Below are 20,780 nucleotides of genomic sequence, written 5' to 3'. Positions count from 1 at the left end.
TGGTTCAAATCCAATAGTAGGTAAGTAGGTAGAAAAATTACTAGATAGCATTGGACTTACTTCGCTTCGCTATCTAATAACTTTTTCTACCCCTCTTCCCTTTTTCTTTGTATCAACTATAAACCACTGGATTGTCTTCAATTGGATGGGGGAATCCAATTGACAGCCTCGATTCGTATCCTAGCTCGTCTGAGAGCGAGCTTCGCTTCAACCAAATCTTTCGTACCCTCAGCTTTACTCAAGTTAGCTTCGGCTATTTCAAGTGCCTTTTGAGCTTCTTCCGGATCAATATCACTACCCAGTTCCGCATCATTTCCTAAAATGATGATCTCATTATTAACTATTCTCGCAAAACCGCTCCACAGAACCGCCGTTAACCATTGGTCGTTGAGGAGGCGTATTCTCAAAGGACCCATATCTACTGCTGTGTTAATAGGGGCGTGGTTTGGTAATACGCCAATTTGGCCACTATTCGTGGATAAAATGATTTCTTTCACTTCACAATCCCAAATAATTCGCTTAGGAGTCAGTACATAAAGATTTAATTTCATTTCTGCGATTTGTTCTCCTCTTCTAAGGTTATAGCTTTCGTGCTAGCTTCATCGATGTTACCCACCAAATAAAAAGCCTGTTCAGGTAGGCCGTCTAATTCTCCGGAAAGGATTAGTTGAAATCCCCTAATAGTTTCCGCAAGAGCAACATACTTTCCTGGAGAACCAGTAAAAACTTCTGCCACAAAGAACGGTTGTGATAAGAAACGCTCAATTTTTCTTGCTCTTGCTACAGTTAAACGATCCTCTTCCGATAATTCATCCAAGCCAAGAATTGCGATAATGTCCTGAAGTTCTTTGTAACGTTGTAAAGTTTCCTTAACTCTTTGCGCAGTTTCATAATGTTCGTTGCCAACGATCCGAGGCTGTAACATAGTTGATGTTGAATCTAAAGGATCTACTGCTGGATAAATACCCTTGGAAGCTAATCCTCTGGAAAGTACGGTAGTAGCATCCAAATGTGCAAATGTTGTGGCAGGGGCAGGGTCGGTCAAATCGTCCGCAGGTACATAAACTGCTTGAATCGAAGTTATAGATCCCTTTTTAGTAGAAGCAATTCTTTCTTGCAAAGAACCCATTTCTGTACTAAGAGTAGGTTGATAACCCACTGCGGAGGGCATTCTCCCTAATAAAGCGGATACCTCTGATCCTGCTTGAACAAAACGAAAGATATTATCGATAAATAAAAGCACGTCTTGCTTATTAACATCTCGGAAATATTCTGCCATAGTTAGGGCAGTTAAACCAACTCTCATACGAGCTCCCGGTGGTTCATTCATTTGGCCATAGACTAGAGCTACCTTTGATTCTTCAATATTTTTTTCATTAATTACTCCGGATTCCTTCATTTCCATATAAAGATCATTTCCTTCACGAGTCCGTTCCCCTACTCCACCGAATACGGATACGCCCCCATGAGCTTTAGCAATGTTATTGATTAATTCCATGATCAGTACTGTTTTACCTACTCCAGCCCCCCCAAATAGTCCTATTTTTCCTCCACGTCGATAAGGAGCTAAAAGATCGACGACCTTAATACCTGTTTCAAAGATGGATAATTTCGTATCTAACTCGATAAAGGCAGGCGCAGATCTATGAATAGGGAACGTTGCACTACTATCTACAGGACCCAAATTGTCAACAGGCTCCCCAAGAACGTTGAAAATTCGTCCGAGAGTAGCTCCACCGACCGGAACACTGAGAGGAGCTCCCGTGTCAATCACTTCCATTCCTCTCATCAACCCGTCCGTAGCACTCATAGCTACAGCTCTAACTCGATTATTTCCTAATAATTGTTGTACCTCACAAGTCACATTAATTTGCTTATCGGCAGTGTCTCTACTCTGGACTACTAAAGCGTTATAAATATAAGGTAACTTGCCCGGGGGAAAAGTGACATCCAGCACGGGTCCAATAATTTGATCGATACGACCTGTACTTTTTTCTTCACTTGTGGAAACCCCGGGACGAGAAGTAGTAGGATTGGTTCTCATAATTATCACATAATTAAAAAAAAGGAATTTGTCGAAATTTTTCTTTTTTTATTGTTGAATAATGCCAAATCAAATCAAAAAAAATCCAAAAGTAAAAAGGAAATGAATTAGTTAATTCAATAAGAGAGAAAAGGGGACCAGGACTTGATTTCGTTGCCCAAGCGAATCCCATTCAATCGTTTACTCATGGAATGAGTCCGTTGGAAAGTTCAATCAATCTTTTTTTCATATACATTTTGCCTTTTGTGGAGGATCTGTGCCTACTCTACTTTCCTATCTAGGACTTCGATATACAAAATATATACTACTGTGAAGCATAGATTGCTGTCAACAAAGAATTTTATTAGTATTTAGTTAGGTATTTGCATTCCAAATAAGAAAAGAGACCTATTAAGAACTTGTAAAATAAGGATTAGGGATTAATTTGGGTTGCGCTATACCTATCAAAGAGTATACAATAATGATGGATTTGGTAAATCAAATCCATGGTTTAATAACGAACCGTGTTAACTTACCATAACAACAACTCAATTCCTATCGAATTCCTATAGTGGAATTCCTATAGGATAGAACATACACAGGGTGTACGCATTATATATGAATGAAACATATTCATTAACCTAAGCATGCCCTCAATTTTCTTTAATGAGTTGATATTATATTAATTGAATATCCTTTTTGTTTTACGAGATTTTTGCTAAAGTTTCATTTACGCCTAATTAACATCGAGTAGACCCTGTTATTGTGAGAATTCTTAATTCAAGAGTTGTAGGGAGGGACTTATGTCACCACAAACAGAAACTAAAGCAGGTGTTGGATTTCAAGCTGGTGTTAAAGATTATAAATTGACTTACTACACCCCAGAGTATGAAACTAAGGATACTGATATCTTGGCAGCATTCCGAGTAAGTCCTCAGCCTGGGGTTCCGCCCGAAGAAGCAGGGGCTGCAGTAGCTGCCGAATCTTCTACTGGTACATGGACAACTGTTTGGACTGATGGACTTACCAGTCTTGATCGTTACAAAGGACGATGCTATCACATCGAGCCTGTTGCTGGGGAAGACAGCCAATGGATCTGTTATGTAGCTTATCCATTAGACCTATTTGAGGAGGGTTCCGTTACTAACATGTTTACTTCCATTGTGGGTAACGTATTTGGGTTCAAAGCCCTACGTGCTCTACGTTTGGAGGATCTACGAATTCCCCCTACTTATTCAAAAACTTTCCAAGGCCCGCCTCATGGTATCCAAGTTGAAAGAGATAAGTTGAACAAGTATGGCCGTCCTTTATTGGGATGTACTATTAAACCAAAATTGGGATTATCCGCAAAAAATTATGGTAGAGCGTGTTATGAGTGTCTACGTGGTGGACTTGATTTTACCAAAGATGATGAAAACGTAAACTCACAACCATTTATGCGCTGGAGAGACCGTTTTGTCTTTTGTGCCGAAGCTATTTATAAATCACAGGCCGAAACCGGTGAAATCAAGGGGCATTACTTGAATGCGACTGCGGGTACATGTGAAGAAATGATTAAGAGAGCTGTATTTGCGAGAGAATTAGGGGTTCCTATTGTAATGCATGACTACTTAACCGGGGGATTCACCGCAAATACTACTTTGGCTCACTATTGCCGCGACAATGGCTTACTTCTTCACATTCACCGTGCAATGCATGCAGTTATTGATAGACAGAAAAATCATGGTATGCATTTCCGTGTATTAGCTAAAGCATTGCGTATGTCTGGGGGAGATCATATCCACTCCGGTACAGTAGTAGGTAAGTTAGAAGGGGAACGCGAAATGACTTTAGGTTTTGTTGATTTATTGCGCGATGATTTTATTGAAAAAGATCGTGCTCGCGGTATCTTTTTCACTCAGGACTGGGTATCCATGCCAGGTGTTATACCGGTAGCTTCAGGTGGTATTCATGTTTGGCATATGCCAGCTCTGACCGAAATCTTTGGGGACGATTCTGTATTACAATTTGGTGGAGGAACTTTAGGACATCCTTGGGGGAATGCACCTGGTGCAGCAGCTAATCGAGTGGCTTTAGAAGCTTGTGTACAAGCTCGTAACGAAGGGCGTGATCTTGCTCGCGAAGGTAATGAAATTATCCGAGCAGCTTGCAAATGGAGTCCTGAACTAGCCGCAGCTTGTGAAGTATGGAAGGCGATCAAATTCGAGTTCGAGCCGGTAGATACTATCGATAAGAAGGTCTAAAAAAAAATAAACGAAATAAAAAGAGAAAAAAATAAGTTATGAAATGCAGTAATTCTTCTTTATTCTTCTAATTGATTGCAATTAAACTCGGCTCAATCTTTTTTTTTATAAAAAAGATTGAGCCGAATAAAAATAGATCATGATATGATCATGAGACTTGACAAATCGAGATTCGTCTATTCTATATATCTAGAATATATATATATATTAAGGTATAATACAATAAAGAAATAAAAAGAAAATAATAAAATATAGTAGTATCATATGATAATGGAATCAAATACGCAGTATTTACAGAAAAAAGTCTTCGTTTATTGGGAAAGAATCAATATACTTTTAATGTCGAATCGGGATTCACTAAGACAGAAATAAAGCATTGGTTCAAACTCTTCTTTGGATTAAGGTGGTAGCTGTGAATAGCCATCGACTACCTGGAAAAGGTAGAAGAATAGGACCTATTCTGGGCCGTACAATGCATTACAGACGTATGATCATTACCCTTCAACCGGGTTATTCTATTCCACTTCTAGATAGAGAAAAAAACTAAAGGAGAATGAATGAAAAAAGACATAGTTTGGAAGTTAGACCTTTTTATAAGACTCTCTTTCAATTTCAAAAAAGAGGACGTTTGAAACTTTTAACAGGCGTAATCGTGAGTCAACATGCTAGAACTAGATAAGGAAGTTTTCTATAACCTTAATAAAAAGGATAAAAAGGTAGTTTTAGTTTATGACTCCGATCAAGAGCGAGAAATCCTTGATTTGGGATTGGACATAGAACCTGGACCCATCGGAGAGACGTTGAAAGGAGCGTATCCTGATGGTAAGAATTATACTTTCGTGGAAATACAGCGCTATAGACTTCAGTGTGGTAGAGTAGACGTTTTGTTCCTAATTTTTCTGGACCAAACCTCCGCTCCGACCCAACGATACAATGAATTTTTTCTGTTCATATTCATAAATAAAAAAGATTAGGAATCGCAATGCTACTATATGCGTCCAGAGCAGTATTTTGAATACTATTCTTCTATAATCCATTATTGCGCGGGGTCTTACTAACAGGACTTCGCGGCACAGGACGGGTCTTCGTCGAAAAGCTAACACCACCCGGCATTTTCATACCCTTTCTTTGGGTGGTATATCGCCTTTAAAAGTCTAAGAGGGTAGTAGGGGGGATCTTAAGAGGGTAGTAGGGGATCTTAAGAGGGTAGTAGGGGATCTATAGTAGGTAAGATAATTTGCCCTTTGATTTTGATTGAATATACTATTTTTCTGCCTTTACCACGCATTATTGTATGCGCTTCTAGAGAAGTATGTATGCAGGAAGTAAATTCTAGTCGCTTTCTTTTGAATCCAATTTCAAATTAGATTAGAAAGATAGAAAGGCCATGAGGATGGGAAAATAAAAAAAATCTTTTTAATTAGTTCTCCTTTTTTGGAATTTTCTTATTATCCTTATCATTTTTTTTACAGAATATTTTGCAAACTAAAAAAATACAATAGTCAATATTCCTTATAATAGATATACTTAATTATATCATAAGAATCTTAAGATATTTTTCGACTAGATAGAAATAGTAAATTTGAATTGAGACACCTATTCCATGACGGATTTAAACTTACCTTCTATTTTCGTGCCTTTAGTAGGCTTAGTATTTCCGGCAATTGCAATGACTTCTTTATTTCTTTATGTGCAAAAAAAAAAGATTGTCTAGTATTTTTTAGTGTAAGTAATATAATATGGTAGGGTATGTGACTTTTTCTACACACACTTTCTACACACAAATGAAAAACGGCTATGGATGCAGATATAGGCTACGAGCATAAATGCATGAATATGCAGAGCTTGGTATAGCGAGTTTTTTTTTATTTATTTTAATTGAATCAACGAATATTTTTTGAATAGAAAGTCAATGTATCTAACCTATTATTTCACAGGAGTACTAGTTGCTGAAGGCGATTTCAGAATCAAAAAAAGTAAAGGCAAAATTATTTAGCTTATTCTCTCAATTTCAATCGACCGCTGCTGGATTTAGTATATCTAATATGAATTGGCGATCAGAACACATATGGGTAGAACTTCTAAAAGGTTCTCGAAAAAGGAGTAATTTTTTCTGGGCCTGTATTCTTTTTCTAGGTTCACTAGGATTCTTATTGGTTGGGACTTCCAGTTATCTTGGTAAGAATATTATATCTATACTTCCATCTCAAGAAATTCTTTTTTTTCCGCAGGGGGTCGTGATGTCTTTCTACGGAATCGCAGGCCTATTCATTAGCTCCTACCTGTGGTGTACTATTTTGTGGAATGTAGGTAGTGGTTATGACCGATTCGATAGAAAAGAGGGAATAGTTTGCATTTTTCGTTGGGGATTCCCTGGAATAAAACGTCGCGTCTTCCTTCGATTCCTTATGCGGGATATCCAATCAATTAGAATTCAGGTTAAAGAGGGTCTTTATCCTCGTCGTATTCTTTATATGGAAATCCGGGGCCAGGGGATCATTCCCTTGACTCGTACTGATGATAAGTTTTTTACTCCACGAGAAATTGAACAAAAAGCTGCCGAATTGGCCTATTTCTTGCGCGTACCAATTGAAGTATTTTGAGGTATCTTTTTTGAACTGAATTGAATGAAGAAAAGATAAATTGGAAGAAGAAAAGTTTTCTCAACATGGGGAGGAAGTCCCTTCGAAATTGGATTTGTTATTGTAAGGGGATTTTTAAGTATTTATCTAAAGGAAGGAACAAACGAGGATAAGATAAAATTATTTTAAATTTTTTTTGTCGAAGTTAGATATATTGCATACTATTCTTCTCTTCCATTTTCACCCGAAAGGGCTTTTTTTATTCTATTTCACTATTTCATTCCATCTAGATCTAAGAAAGAACCCAATGCACTGAAATTCCACTAATATACAAAAAAGAAGAATAGATACAGGGTATCAAACCTATAGAGTTTTTGCTTCAAAGAAATAGAAATATCATGAAATAGAAATATCATCATATAGAGTCAGGGAATGGAATAGAGTCAGCGAATGAAGCATATTCATTAACAACTCCATTTACAGATCAAAAATGAAAAAAAAGAAAGCATTGCCTTCTTTACTATATCTTGTATTTATCGTACTTTTGCCTTGGGGGGTCTCTTCCTCATTTAACAAATGTCTGGAACTTTGGATTAAGAATTGGTGGAATACCAGGCAATCCGAAACTCTCTTAACTGATATTCAAGAGAAAAGGATTCTAGAAAGATTCATAGAATTAGAAGAACTTTCTCTCTTGGACGAGATGATAAAAGGGAAACTAAAGACACATGTACAAAAACCTCCTACAGGAATACACAAGGAAATAATACAATGGGTCAAAATAAATAATGAGGATCATCTCCATATCATTTTGCATTTCTCGACAAATATAATCTGTTTGGCTATTCTAAGTGGTTCTTTTTTTCTGGGTAAAGAGGAACTTGTCATTTTGAATTCTTGGGTTCAGGAATTCTTCTATAATTTAAATGACTCAATAAAAGCTTTTTTTATTCTTTTAGTTACTGATTTTTTTGTTGGATTTCACTCCACCCGTGGTTGGGAACTAGTAATTCGTTGGGTCTATAACGATTTTGGATGGGCTCCTAATGAGCTTATTTTCACTATTTTTGTTTGTAGTTTTCCAGTAATTCTAGATACATGTTTGAAATTTTGGGTCTTTTTTTGTTTAAACCGTCTATCTCCTTCGCTTGTAGTCATTTATCATTCAATTAGTGAAGCATAAATTCATTTGATCTCCCGATATTAATATTAATCAAATTAGCATCTTTCTTTAGAAAGAAAGCCCTTTTCCATTTTACCAAAATTCTTTCTATTTATACCTGCTTTAAGGTATTCATCATTGCAGTACAACTGTTGCAGTAGAATGCCAACAAATTCGTGTATAGGGAACTAGATTAGCTTAGCTACCTATCTAATTTATTGTAGAAATTCTGGGATCTGTGATTGGACATGGAAAATAGAAATACTTTTTCTTGGGTAAAGGAACAGATAACTCGATCGATTTCTGTATCGATCATGATATACGTAATAACTCGGACATCTATTTCAAATGCATATCCCATTTTTGCGCAGCAGGGTTATGAAAACCCACGAGAAGCAACTGGGCGAATTGTATGTGCCAATTGCCATTTAGCTAGCAAGCCCGTCGATATTGAAGTTCCCCAAGCTGTGCTTCCCGATACTGTATTTGAAGCAGTTCTTCGAATTCCTTATGATATGCAATTGAAACAAGTTCTTGCTAATGGAAAAAAGGGAGGGTTGAATGTAGGTGCTGTTCTTATTTTGCCCGAGGGATTTGAATTAGCGCCGCCCGACCGTATTTCCCCTGAGTTAAAAGAAAAGATAGGAAATCTTGCTTTTCAGAGTTATCGTCCCGATAAAAAAAATATTCTTGTGATAGGCCCTGTTCCCGGTAAGAAATATAGTGAAATTGTCTTTCCCATTCTTTCCCCTGATCCTGCTACGAAGAAAGATGCTCATTTCTTAAAATATCCTATATATGTAGGGGGAAACCGAGGAAGAGGACAGATCTATCCTGATGGTAGCAAGAGTAACAATACAGTCTATAATGCTACGTCAACAGGTATAGTAAGAAAAATACTACGTAAAGAAAAAGGGGGGTATGAAATATCCATAGTTGATGCATCAGATGGACGCCAAGTGATTGATATTATACCTCCCGGACCAGAACTTCTTGTTTCAGAGGGGGAATCCATCAAGATTGATCAACCATTAACAAGCAATCCTAATGTGGGAGGTTTTGGTCAGGGGGACGCAGAAATCGTGCTTCAGGATCCATTACGTGTCCAAGGCCTTTTGTTCTTCTTCGCATCCGTTATTTTGGCACAAGTTTTTTTGGTTCTCAAAAAGAAACAGTTTGAAAAGGTTCAATTGTACGAAATGAATTTCTAGGTCCCGGAATTTCTTACCATCAAGTTGGTAAAAAGCCTCGATTTATTGGCAATTGCTAGAATTATCTATGATCTTTTTTGGAAATCCTTTTTTTGTTTAGACTTTTTTTTGTTTACGAGATGTCTGGAATTCCTTATTTATATCTCATGCAAAAGAAGAGAATCCAAGGCAAAGGCGAGAACAATAAAATTTAAATTTCTTTCGAGGGATTGCAGGTCTTCTTAATCGTCTATTCGGCACAAGAAAAAGGCTTTTTCTTGTGCCGATTCTTCTTGTATCAAAATAAGAATCCTTTTTCTTCCTAATTCGTCAAAGATTACTTTACTATTTCTTCTTTATTCGGGTCTGTCTCTTGGGCCTCTTTTTCTTTTGCTTAGGTTTAGCCGAGGTAGTGGACAAACAGAGGGGAAGAAAATATGGCGGGGGACAAATTTCTTGTGATTGTAAGCAAATAGAATTGCTTGGCTTGTTTAATTAAGTTTAACTTCAAACTTACAGAAATTTTGCAAAAAAAAGTAAACTCTTCCATTGAAGGTTTTTTTTTTATTTTTAGGCTAGTTGAATAGTTTTGATTAAGGTTTTATTAGTTTATTACTCGAAACTAAATCAAGGATTTTCAGGATACTTCCTTTGTGGAATAAGATATTGGATCCTCGAGTGATCTCTTTTTCTTGTTGCTTCATAAGAGTGAATCGAATAGATTCAATTCGCGTTATAAGAGTAAAAATTCCGCGGGTCCTTTCCGCTCTAATCAGATAAAGGGGGTAAGGACCCGCTAAGCTCCTACTTTTTCATGTTTACAATCTGGTCCCTCCGATTACTATAGAGATGAACCCAATCCAGAATATGAACCATAAAAGAAAACACCTACTAAACCAATCACAGGAATACCAGCTACAGTACCTATCAGCCAAAGAGGAATTCTTCCAGTAGTATCGGCCATTTCCCCTACTTTCCTCCACATTTTATCAATTGGTCATGCTAGAGACAAAAACAGTCATGGGTAGTTATAAGGATGGTATCTTTCCAAATGGGATAAGAGAATTCTTATTAGTCTCTTTCTTTCTCTCAATTGAAGAAGTAATTGGAAAATAAAACAGCAAGTACAAAAATGAGTAATAAACCCCAGTATAGACTGGTACGATTCAATTCAACATTTTGTTCATTCGGGTTTGATTGTGTCATAGTTCTATAGTTGGAATTTGGTTTATCGTTGGATGAACTGCATTGCTGATATTGATCCCAAGAAAAAAACAGTAGGTACAGCTAGTCCGTGAATAGCCAGCCATCGCACTGTAAAAATAGGATAGGTTCGATCTATGGTCATTGAGGGCCTCCTAAAAGGATCTACTAAATTCATCGAGTTGTTCTAAAGAATCAAAACGGTCGGTTATTAACGGAATTCCTTGTCGGCTTTCCGTGAAATATTCGTTTGGCCTAGGACTTCCAAACACGTCATAAGCTAAACCCGTACTGACAAATAACCAACCCGCAATGAATAGGGAAGGTATAGTAATGCTATGAATAACCCAGTATCGAATACTGGTAATAATATCAGCAAAAGAACGTTCTCCCGTGCTTCCAGACATGCTGAACTCCCAAAATTTTTGTACATTCAAAAAAGGAATTGATTCCGTAAAAGATGGGATCAACCAGTAAATAGAAAATTACTGATATTTCATCCTTGTGAGATTGTCAATTTTGTACCAAAGGTGTATTTTGAGTATACCGAATTAGTATAGCTATCCTTCCTATGGCACAGCAATCTGGTTTTGCCTGGTTCCGAAACATAATTACTTTTTTTTGTCTATAGGTAAGCTATATGTTATTCAAGGCGTCAATAGAAAACCCCTTTTTTGTAGGTTCTATTTATTTTCCTTGGCTTCGGAATAATAGAGTAATTCGGAATAGCAGCCAAAATCTTGGGAAAATCTAAGTTAATGATCAATAGGTTTGGATAAATAATTTAGGAAGGATATTCTCATACTGACACAATACAAGGACAAGTATATATATGTGAAATTTATCCTTTCATAATTCGTAATTAATCCTTGTCTTGTTTGTTGGATTAGGTCTAACTTTCTTGACCAAACTGCGAGCGTGGAACTTTACGAGATGAAATAGGGAAAGACAGAAGATAGAATAGAACTTAAAAGGATAATTGAAGTGACTCGTCTTCGAATCTACTTTGGTTGGAGTTCGAAAAAGGAATAAAAATAAAGTAAATTCAAGGAAGAGCTTTCTTTTTTTTTTAACAGACCCTCGGGAGGTCGTGGAATGCTTTTCTTCTCCTCTTATTCCATATAGAATACAATCAGTTAAAATTAAAATAAGAAGGAATAGGGGAATATTCGATCGTTCAGTCCAAAAAGAGGGTCCTATTGAAAAAGAAATTATCCAAAATAGAAAGAAGTTTTTTTTTCAAATTCAATTGTTTATTTATCTCTTATTCCGAAATTTCCCTGAAAATCCAATTTCATTTTTTCATTCAATGGGGTTATATGATCTAGTTCTTAATATTATTACTTTACTCAATTGAAAAATTCCATAACAAATCTCTTGATTCGAAATTAGGGACTCATGTATCATCTGATGAATCCACTTTCTTTTACACTTCTGTATCTCACTCTATCTTGTTTTTTAGTATTATCTAAAATAACTGATGAATTATGAATTTTCCATAACTTAGGTAAATGCTTTACCAACATATGTAGTGTAGTAAAAAAAAATAAATGGAATTTAACTCTTTCATGCTTACTTTAACTAGTTATTTCGGTTTTCTACTGGCTGCTTTAACTATAACCCCAGCTCTATTTATTGGCTTGAACAAGATACGTCTTATTTGAATTGACTGAATAATAATAATTCAGAAAAGCAAAATCTTTCTTTGGGATTCCTGATATTCTACGACTCTTTTCCAGACTAATTAGGAATTCTTTTCTTGGTCATTGAGATTCGTGGATAATTTAGAGTACTATTTAGGGATAGATCGTACCTCTTTTTTTATCCCCCCGAACAAATCGAAATGATTGAAGTTTTTCTATTTGGAATCGTCTTAGGCCTAATTCCTATTACTTTAGCGGGATTATTCGTGACTGCGTATTTGCAATACAGGCGTGGGGATCAGTTGGATCTTTGATTGAGTCATTTTTTTTTTTTTATTGACCTCCTCTCTGGTCTGGAGGAGGTCAAATTGGAGTTACAATTCAATTTTGTTAAATTATTTTACTCTGCTTCGACATAAGATAGATGGAATCACGCTCTGTAGGATTTGAACCTACGACATCGGGTTTTGGAGACCCGCGTTCTACCGAACTGAACTAAGAGCGCTTTCATTCATTCAAAAAGAAAATCTTTTTCTATTCCTAATGTATCTCACGTACGTATAGTCTCCACAAATTCCAGTTATACCCACTTTACTTTAATTGATCTCGTTGCTACTGCCTATAAAGAAGAAAGAAGTAATAGGTAGGGATGACAGGATTTGAACCTGTGACATTTTGTACCCAAAACAAACGCGCTACCAAGCTGCGCTACATCCCTTTTCCAAATTAAATTGTTGTGCAATGCCATTGTACACAATTCCTGTCTTCTTTTCCACATCATAATTTTCTTATTCTTTCTCTATCTATATATAGAACCCTCGTGTCATTTCTTCTTTTTGGTCTCATATAATTAAGGAATTATATACAGCTAAAATCCAATAGAATTTCGCCTATAAAAGAAAGATTACTTTTCCTTGATAATATATAGGAAGAAGGGGTCATCTTTTTATTTTTTAGGGATAGGACAATTTCGGAAAATTTCGTCGATTATGGTTCAGTTTATATATAGCATAAGTTTATGATCATATATGTATTCCAACAAGGAAGGAGGATTTTCAATGCGGGATATAAAAACATATCTCTCTGTAGCACCCGTGCTAAGTACTCTATGGTTTGGTGCTTTAGCAGGTTTATTGATAGAAATTAATCGTTTATTCCCGGATGCTTTGTCATTCCCTTTTTTTTAATTCTAGTTATTGCTATGGGAGGGATAGATTTCTTCGTGATATGACAAAATTTTATCTTATCCTTTTCAATCTTTTTTTAGTATCGGAAGGAAAAAGAAAGAAAAGATGGATTGGGTTGAACCTCAGAGTCATTAAAAATTTGGTAAACCCTATTTTTAAAAATAGAAATTCAATTTAAAGGGGTACCCAAGCTAAATCAGGCCTCAGAAATCAGAGCATAGAAAAAGGCGGGGCTGACTAATTAAATGAAAGGATTTCGAACCAAAATCTTTGCTAATTCGACAAGGATTGTATTCTTTAATTATTTCTCTATTTTTTATTACTTAATTTAAGAATAAAAAAAAATTATTCTAATGAATTTTATTCTTCTTCTTCGGATTCAAAATAGAAGAATAAAAGAATAAGTAGAAGAATTAAATTAAGTCAATCCAAAAGGAAAAGGAGGTTCATGGCCAAGGGAAAAGATGTTAGAATCAGAGTTATTTTGGAATGCATCAGTTGTGTTCGAAAAGGTGCCAATGAGGAATCGACGGGGATTTCTAGATATAGTACTCAAAAGAATCGCCACAATACACCCGGACAATTAGAATTCAAAAAATTTTGTCGTTATTGTCGCAAGCATACGACTCATCACGAAATAAAGAAATAGGAACATCGTGTATTCGATCTTTCCAAACAACAGAAAGAGTAAGAACTTCATATTTTATATATAAATAAAACATAGTATAGAATACAAAATACAAATCAACTCATCTGATTTCCGGTCGATATTATTTCATATGTATAGAGGGTATTCATATACTATAAATATGAATCAAATAAGATATGGATCAAAGAAAAACTACTTCTTCTGGATCCTAAATTAATAAAATAAAGAAGTGCATTTTCCAATTTTAAATTAAATAAGGAATAAATCATGTATACATCTAAACAACCTTTTCTTAAATCTAAGCAACCCTTTAGTAAATCCAAGCAAACTTTTAATAAATCCAAGCAACCCTTTCGTAAATCCAAGCAAACTTTTCGTAAATTCAAACAACCTTTTCGTAAATCTAAACAACCTTTTCGTAGGCGTCCCCGGATTGGCCCGGGAGATCGAATTGATTATAGAAACATGAGTTTAATTAATAGATTTATTAGTGAACAAGGAAAAATATTATCGAGACGAATAAATAGATTAACCTTGAAACAACAACGATTAATTACTCTTGCTATAAAACAGGCTCGTATTTTATCTTTTTTACCGTTTCGTAACTATGAGAACGAAAAACAATTTCAAGCCCAGTCAATTTCAATAATTACAGGTTCTAGACCCAGAAAAAATAGACATATTCCTCAATTAACGCAAAAGTACAATTCCAATCGAAACTTAAGAAACTACAACCAAAATTTAAGAAACAACAACCGGAACTTAAGTTCCGATTGTTGATGTTTTATTCGAATTCGCAAGGGCCAGACCTATATATATTATAAAGAAAGTAATCCAGCTCGTCGATTCCTACCACTTAATCTTAATTTATTGTATCTTCCCGGAGTTCCCTCTCCGGGAATTCATCTTTTATTATTCCAGTATATTACTTTATTTATACCTTTAATTGATGATCTTTATTTTATTGGAAATCGTGTAAAGATTATTTGGATTTGATACAGCTACTTGTGCAAGCATTTTACGATTAAGAATCAATTTCTTCTTGTACAGGTTGTGTATTAATTTACTATAACTATCGAATACTTTATATACCCGCGTTGCTGCGTTTATCCGAGTGATCCACAAACGACGAAAATCCCTCTTTTGCCTACCTCTATCTCGATGAGAGGAAACAAAAGCTCTTTTTACTTGTTGGGTAATCATTCGATTAAGTCTTAAATGAGCCCCTCTAAAGTTTGAGGCAAATGAACGCATTTTTGTTCGTCGTCTCCGGGCTATATATCCTCGCGGAACTCTGGTCATTGAATCAAATTAACCTTAATGAATAACTAATGATTTCTCTTCTTTTAGCCACCCTTTTTCTCATTAATAACAAAACTAATTATTCCGATATATAAAATATTAATTCCAATGGCTTTTGCTATAGTAACCTTCCCAACCACGATTTTTTATTCCACTCCGTTCAGTTATTTCTATACGAAATAACAAATTCATTCTAAATAATACTAAAAAAAATAGTGGGTTCCATCGTTTCTATGGTTCCCTTTTAAACGGTGAGGCCCTCTCTATACACCGGAGCCCTTTCTTTCATCAAAAAGTATTACGAACTTGTATAGTTCACATTCTTTGGCTCTACCTATCCATTATAGAGTAAATAGCTCTTTTCACAATAAGAGTTATCCATACAGTGACGGTATTTAATTATGAAAGTTGGCTAAGTAGCTGACCCTGTTAGTCCGTTCTTTATAAGATAAAAGAGCATAAGCCTTTTTCTTTTTATTACTATTTCCTCCGCTTAATGGATAACCATTTGCTACCAATGGGAGAATTGCTTCTTATTTCCAAATTTAGATAATTCGATTTGCACCAAAGGAAACCAGAAATTCCATATACCATAGAAATCTAGGATAGAGAAGCTATATCCTATTCATTGGTACTAATCAGGGATACTTCAAATTTTTTTTATATTTGTTTGAAGTCATGATCTGAACGAGTCGCACATACACCCTAGCACATGTTCCTCGACGCTGAGGGCATCCTTTAAGCGCAGCCGTTTTTCTAGCATTTCGTATTGGCTGTCTTGCGTTTCTAATAAGTTGTTTAACCGTTGGCATGTTGTATGTATATAGAAAAAAATGGATTGGTTTAGATCCATCTTAACCTGATGATTGCTCATCATGAAGTCTTTCTATTTTCTATTAAATCGAGGAAAACACGAATTTAGCTGTGAAATAACTTTACAAGAAATCCGGACACTACCAATCCTTAAACATTTCCGGAAACCACACTGGATCAGTATCGCAGTGCTTGTCAATCATTTCATCCCCTACAATATCGACAAGTCCATAAGCTTTGGCTTCGTCTGCTGACATAAAAACATCCCTTTCCATGTCTTCGGATACAACCCAAAAAGGCTTGCCTGTTCTTAGTGCATAAACCCTTGTGATCATTTCGCGAACTTTGTGTAACTCTTCTACTTCTAGTAAAAATTCTGGTGTCCTTGCCCGATAATAAGCACTAGCAGGTTGGTGAAGCATAATCCTCGCGTGAGGGAATGCTATACGCTTGGCGGGTTCTCCTCCAAGCAGAATGAAGGACGCCATGGACGCGGCTATTCCGAGGCATATTGTATATATATCTGGTGTCACCGTTTGCATCGTATCAAAAATAGCCATTCCTGAGATTAGCCAACCGCCTGGGGAGTTTATAAACAAAAAAATATCACTAATTCCATCTTCTATACTCAGATATACCATGAGACCTGTAATATGATTCGTGATCTCGCAACGAATCTCTTGACCTAAAAAAAGTGTCCTTTCTCGATACATAACATTGTATAAGTCAACCCAAGTCGCTTCTTCATCTCCAGGAATCCGGTAAGGTACTTTTGGAACACCAATGGGCATATTAGATTAATATTATTAAATTTAAGTAAGAAACACTTTAATATGGAAACGTAAGAATGGAACAGAAAGAAAGAATCTGCAGTTTATTGTCTTAATTTTTATTCTTATTCTATTCTATTTTATTCTTATTCTATTCTATATGAATACTATAGATTCTATTAATACATAGATGGAAAGGTTATACATATAAGAAAGGTAAGACAGATTGAATAAAGAAAAAGGAATGGGTGATTCGAATGCTAAACAAAGAGGGGTAGCGATCTATTCTTCGTTTTTTCCAAATTGGCCAAGTTACCCATTGCATATTGGCACTTATCGAGTATAGAATAGATCTGCTTCTCTTTCTTCTTATGAACAGAATTGGCTTCTTATTTTTAATGGAATGAAATAAATATTCGCGCTTTCTGACACAGAATCCCCTAGAAGGGTTAGGTACAATGGATAATCTTTTTCAATGCGATAAAATAAAGCGACATCGTGTCTATTTTTCTTTGCTAAAGGGGTATTTCCATGGGTTTGCCTTGGTATCGTGTTCATACTGTCGTATTGAATGATCCGGGTCGATTGCTTGCGGTGCATATAATGCACACAGCTCTAGTTTCTGGTTGGGCTGGCTCAATGGCTTTATACGAATTAGCAGTTTTTGATCCCTCTGATCCTGTTCTGGATCCAATGTGGAGACAAGGTATGTTCGTAATTCCCTTCATGACTCGTTTAGGAATAACGGATTCGTGGGGTGGTTGGAGTATTTCAGGAGGAACTGTAACAAATCCGGGTATTTGGAGTTATGAAGGTGTGGCAGCTACGCATATTGTGTTTTCTGGCTTGTGTTTCTTGGCAGCGATCTGGCATTGGGTATATTGGGACCTAGAAATATTCTCTGATGAGCGGACGGGAAAACCCTCTTTGGATTTGCCCAAGATCTTTGGAATTCATTTATTTCTTGCAGGGGTGGCTTGCTTTGGCTTTGGGGCATTTCATGTAACGGGTTTGTATGGTCCTGGGATATGGGTATCCGATCCTTATGGACTAACTGGAAAAGTACAAGCTGTAAATCCAGCGTGGGGTGCAGAAGGTTTTGATCCTTTTGTTCCGGGGGGAATAGCTTCTCATCATATTGCTGCGGGTACATTGGGTATATTAGCGGGCTTATTCCATCTTAGTGTCCGTCCGCCTCAACGTCTATATAAAGGATTACGTATGGGCAATATTGAAACTGTACTTTCCAGTAGTATCGCTGCTGTTTTTTTTGCAGCTTTCGTAGTTGCTGGAACTATGTGGTATGGGTCAGCAACGACCCCAATCGAATTATTTGGGCCTACTCGTTATCAGTGGGATCAGGGATACTTTCAGCAAGAAATATATCGAAGAGTTAGCAATGGTTTAGCCGAAAATCTTAGTTTATCAGAAGCTTGGTCTAAAATTCCCGAAAAATTAGCCTTTTATGATTATATTGGTAATAATCCGGCAAAAGGGGGATTATTCAGAGCGGGCTCAATGGACAATGGGGATGGAATAGCTGTTGGATGGTTAGGACATCCCGTCTTTAGAGATAAAGAAGGACGTGAGCTTTTTGTACGCCGTATGCCTACTTTTTTTGAAACATTTCCGGTTGTTTTGGTAGATGAGGAGGGAATTGTTAGAGCGGACGTTCCTTTTAGAAGAGCAGAATCCAAATATAGTGTTGAACAAGTAGGCGTAACGGTGGAGTTCTATGGTGGCGAACTTAATGGAGTAAATTATTCTGATCCTGCTACTGTAAAAAAATATGCGAGGCGTTCTCAATTAGGGGAAATTTTTGAATTAGACCGGGCTACTTTGAAATCCGATGGTGTTTTTCGCAGCAGTCCAAGGGGTTGGTTCACTTTTGGTCATGCTACCTTTGCTTTGCTCTTCTTTTTCGGACACATTTGGCATGGCGCTAGAACATTGTTCCGAGATGTTTTTGCTGGTATTGATCCAGATTTGGATGCTCAAGTGGAATTTGGAACATTCCAAAAAGTGGGAGATCCAACTACAAAGAAACAGGCAGTCTGATACACATTGTTATGGTATCTTTCACCTCTCTTTTTTGATTTGACATCTCCCATCCTTTCTTTGACTCTTTTTCTTTCTTTATATGGGAAATTCTCCCAAATGACAAATGAATAGGTGTGGAAGTTATAATTGTAAATAAACCACGATCGAATCTATGGAAGCATTGGTTTATACGTTCCTTTTAGTTTCGACTTTAGGGATAATTTTTTTCGCTATCTTCTTCCGAGAACCACCTAAGGTTCCACCAACTCCAACTAAAAGAATAAAATAATTTCATTTAAGTAAGAAGTCTCCCAGATAGGGGGACTTCTTACTTAAATTAGTCTCCGTGTTCTTCGAATGGATCTCTTAATTGTTGAGAGGGTTGCCCAAACGCGGTATATAAGGCATACCCAGTAAAGCTTACAAGTAAACCAGATATGGAGATGGCGACTAAAGTTGCTGTTTCCATTTTTATAGAATTTCAAGATTACAATGGATCTACGAAAAGATCGTGTATTTACAACTACAACGGAATAGTATACAAAGTCAACACCAATGATTAAATATAATTTATGGCTACACAAACCGTTGAAGATAGTTCTAAACCTAGGCCAAAACGAACTGGTGCAGGTAGTTTACTGAAACCCTTGAATTCGGAATATGGGAAAGTCGCCCCGGGTTGGGGGACTACTCCTTTTATGGGGGTCGCAATGGCTTTATTCGCTATATTCCTATCTATCATTTTAGAAATTTATAATTCTTCCATTTTACTGGATGGAATTTTAACCAATTAGGTTTCTACTAACTAAAACTAGGAAGTCAGAGTTTTTCCATCCAAAAAAGCCTTTCTAGTTTAAGCTCTACATTTCTAGATATTATGGTAGTTCGACCGCGGAATTTTTTTGTTTCGGTATCTCTGGAATATGAGTGTGTGACTTGTTAGAATTGATCCTATTGATAATACATAGAAAGGGCCTGTTATCTCTATCAAGATGATTCTAATTCGTCAGATATTATTTATTCTAGTATCTGGAACACGAAATAGATAGAGTGGATCAAAAAAAATGGAACTATGATTCATACTCACTATTAAGACCTCGCAACCAGACTGAAAAATTCAAGTAGTTCTTAAATAAAAATAAAAAAGAAATTTTCTTCCTTACAATTTTGTTTGCCCAAAAGACAACTTTTTTTCTATCGATTTTGTCGAGTCATTACACTGATTCAATTTCAATAAATGATTATCAAGCGGTTCTTATTCGAAGAACCCTTGCCTTTTGTTTAGCTTGAGACTAAATCATCGTGGCTCTAGTATGAATCTAAGGTTTTAATTGAACTGATTCATAGGATCACAACAAGATAATTTCTATATTACGCATAAAAAAAAATCCAAAATAGGGAAGAGAAAAGTCAAGAAGCCTCTAATGACCAACATAAGGGAAAGGAAGAAAGAAAGACGCGCCAACTTGAGATTTTTTGGCATTATCATCACAAAGAAGATATTCCGGATTTTTTTTATTTGCTATCTTCAAGGCAAATCGACCCGATTCAGTGGCTGATGAAGTTTTGAACCTTTTTTCTAATATTCGTTGAAAATTTGTGTGTTTCTGCTTGAGCCGTACGAGATGAAATTTTCATATACGGCTCTTAGAGGGGGGCGTGGGTTAGTTACCTATCTCAATAAAGTATATGATTGGTTTGAGGAACGTCTTGAGATTCAGGCAATTGCGGATGATATAACTAGTAAATATGTTCCTCCCCATGTCAACATATTTTATTGTTTAGGGGGAATTACACTTACTTGTTTTCTAGTACAAGTCGCTACCGGTTTTGCTATGACTTTTTACTACCGACCAACCGTTACAGAGGCTTTTTCCTCGGTTCAATACATAATGACCGAGGCCAACTTTGGTTGGTTAATCCGATCAGTTCATCGATGGTCAGCAAGTATGATGGTTTTAATGATGATCCTG

General features: G+C 36.3%; 3 protein-coding genes and 2 non-coding genes across 5 annotated transcripts; 2 read left to right on the top strand and 3 right to left on the bottom strand.

Annotated features, from left to right (window-relative positions):
* Positions 1-454: 454 nt before the first annotated feature.
* Positions 455-2,423, bottom strand: LOC123419584 (ATP synthase subunit beta, chloroplastic). The gene has a single exon (XM_045107190.1). It carries the CDS (start codon positions 2,042-2,044, stop codon positions 548-550), a length of 1,497 nt encoding a protein of 498 aa, XP_044963125.1. The 5' UTR covers positions 2,045-2,423; the 3' UTR covers positions 455-547.
* A 91-nt stretch (positions 2,424-2,514) lies between these two features.
* On the top strand, positions 2,515-4,370 carry LOC123419585 (ribulose bisphosphate carboxylase large chain). The gene has a single exon (XM_045107191.1). It carries the CDS (start codon positions 2,827-2,829, stop codon positions 4,264-4,266), a length of 1,440 nt encoding a protein of 479 aa, XP_044963126.1. The 5' UTR covers positions 2,515-2,826; the 3' UTR covers positions 4,267-4,370.
* Positions 4,371-12,477: 8,107 nt separating this feature from the next.
* On the bottom strand, positions 12,478-12,551 carry TRNAW-CCA. The gene has a single exon. It is a non-coding gene; the product is annotated as a tRNA-Trp (tRNA).
* Positions 12,552-12,690: 139 nt separating this feature from the next.
* Positions 12,691-12,764, bottom strand: TRNAP-UGG. Its single transcript has one exon. It is a non-coding gene; the product is annotated as a tRNA-Pro (tRNA).
* Positions 12,765-14,090: 1,326 nt separating this feature from the next.
* On the top strand, positions 14,091-20,250 carry LOC123419581 (30S ribosomal protein S18, chloroplastic). Its single transcript, XM_045107186.1, has one exon. The coding sequence runs from the start codon at positions 14,150-14,152 to the stop codon at positions 14,660-14,662; it is 513 nt and encodes a 170-aa protein (XP_044963121.1). The 5' UTR covers positions 14,091-14,149; the 3' UTR covers positions 14,663-20,250.
* The last annotated feature ends 530 nt before the right edge of the window (positions 20,251-20,780 follow it).

This window comes from Hordeum vulgare, unplaced genomic scaffold (assembly GCF_904849725.1).
Source record: "Hordeum vulgare subsp. vulgare unplaced genomic scaffold, MorexV3_pseudomolecules_assembly, whole genome shotgun sequence".
Classification (NCBI taxonomy): Eukaryota; Viridiplantae; Streptophyta; class Magnoliopsida; order Poales; family Poaceae; genus Hordeum; species Hordeum vulgare.
Note: the sequence above shows the minus strand (reverse complement) of the source record. Positions and strands in the feature narration are given on the sequence as shown.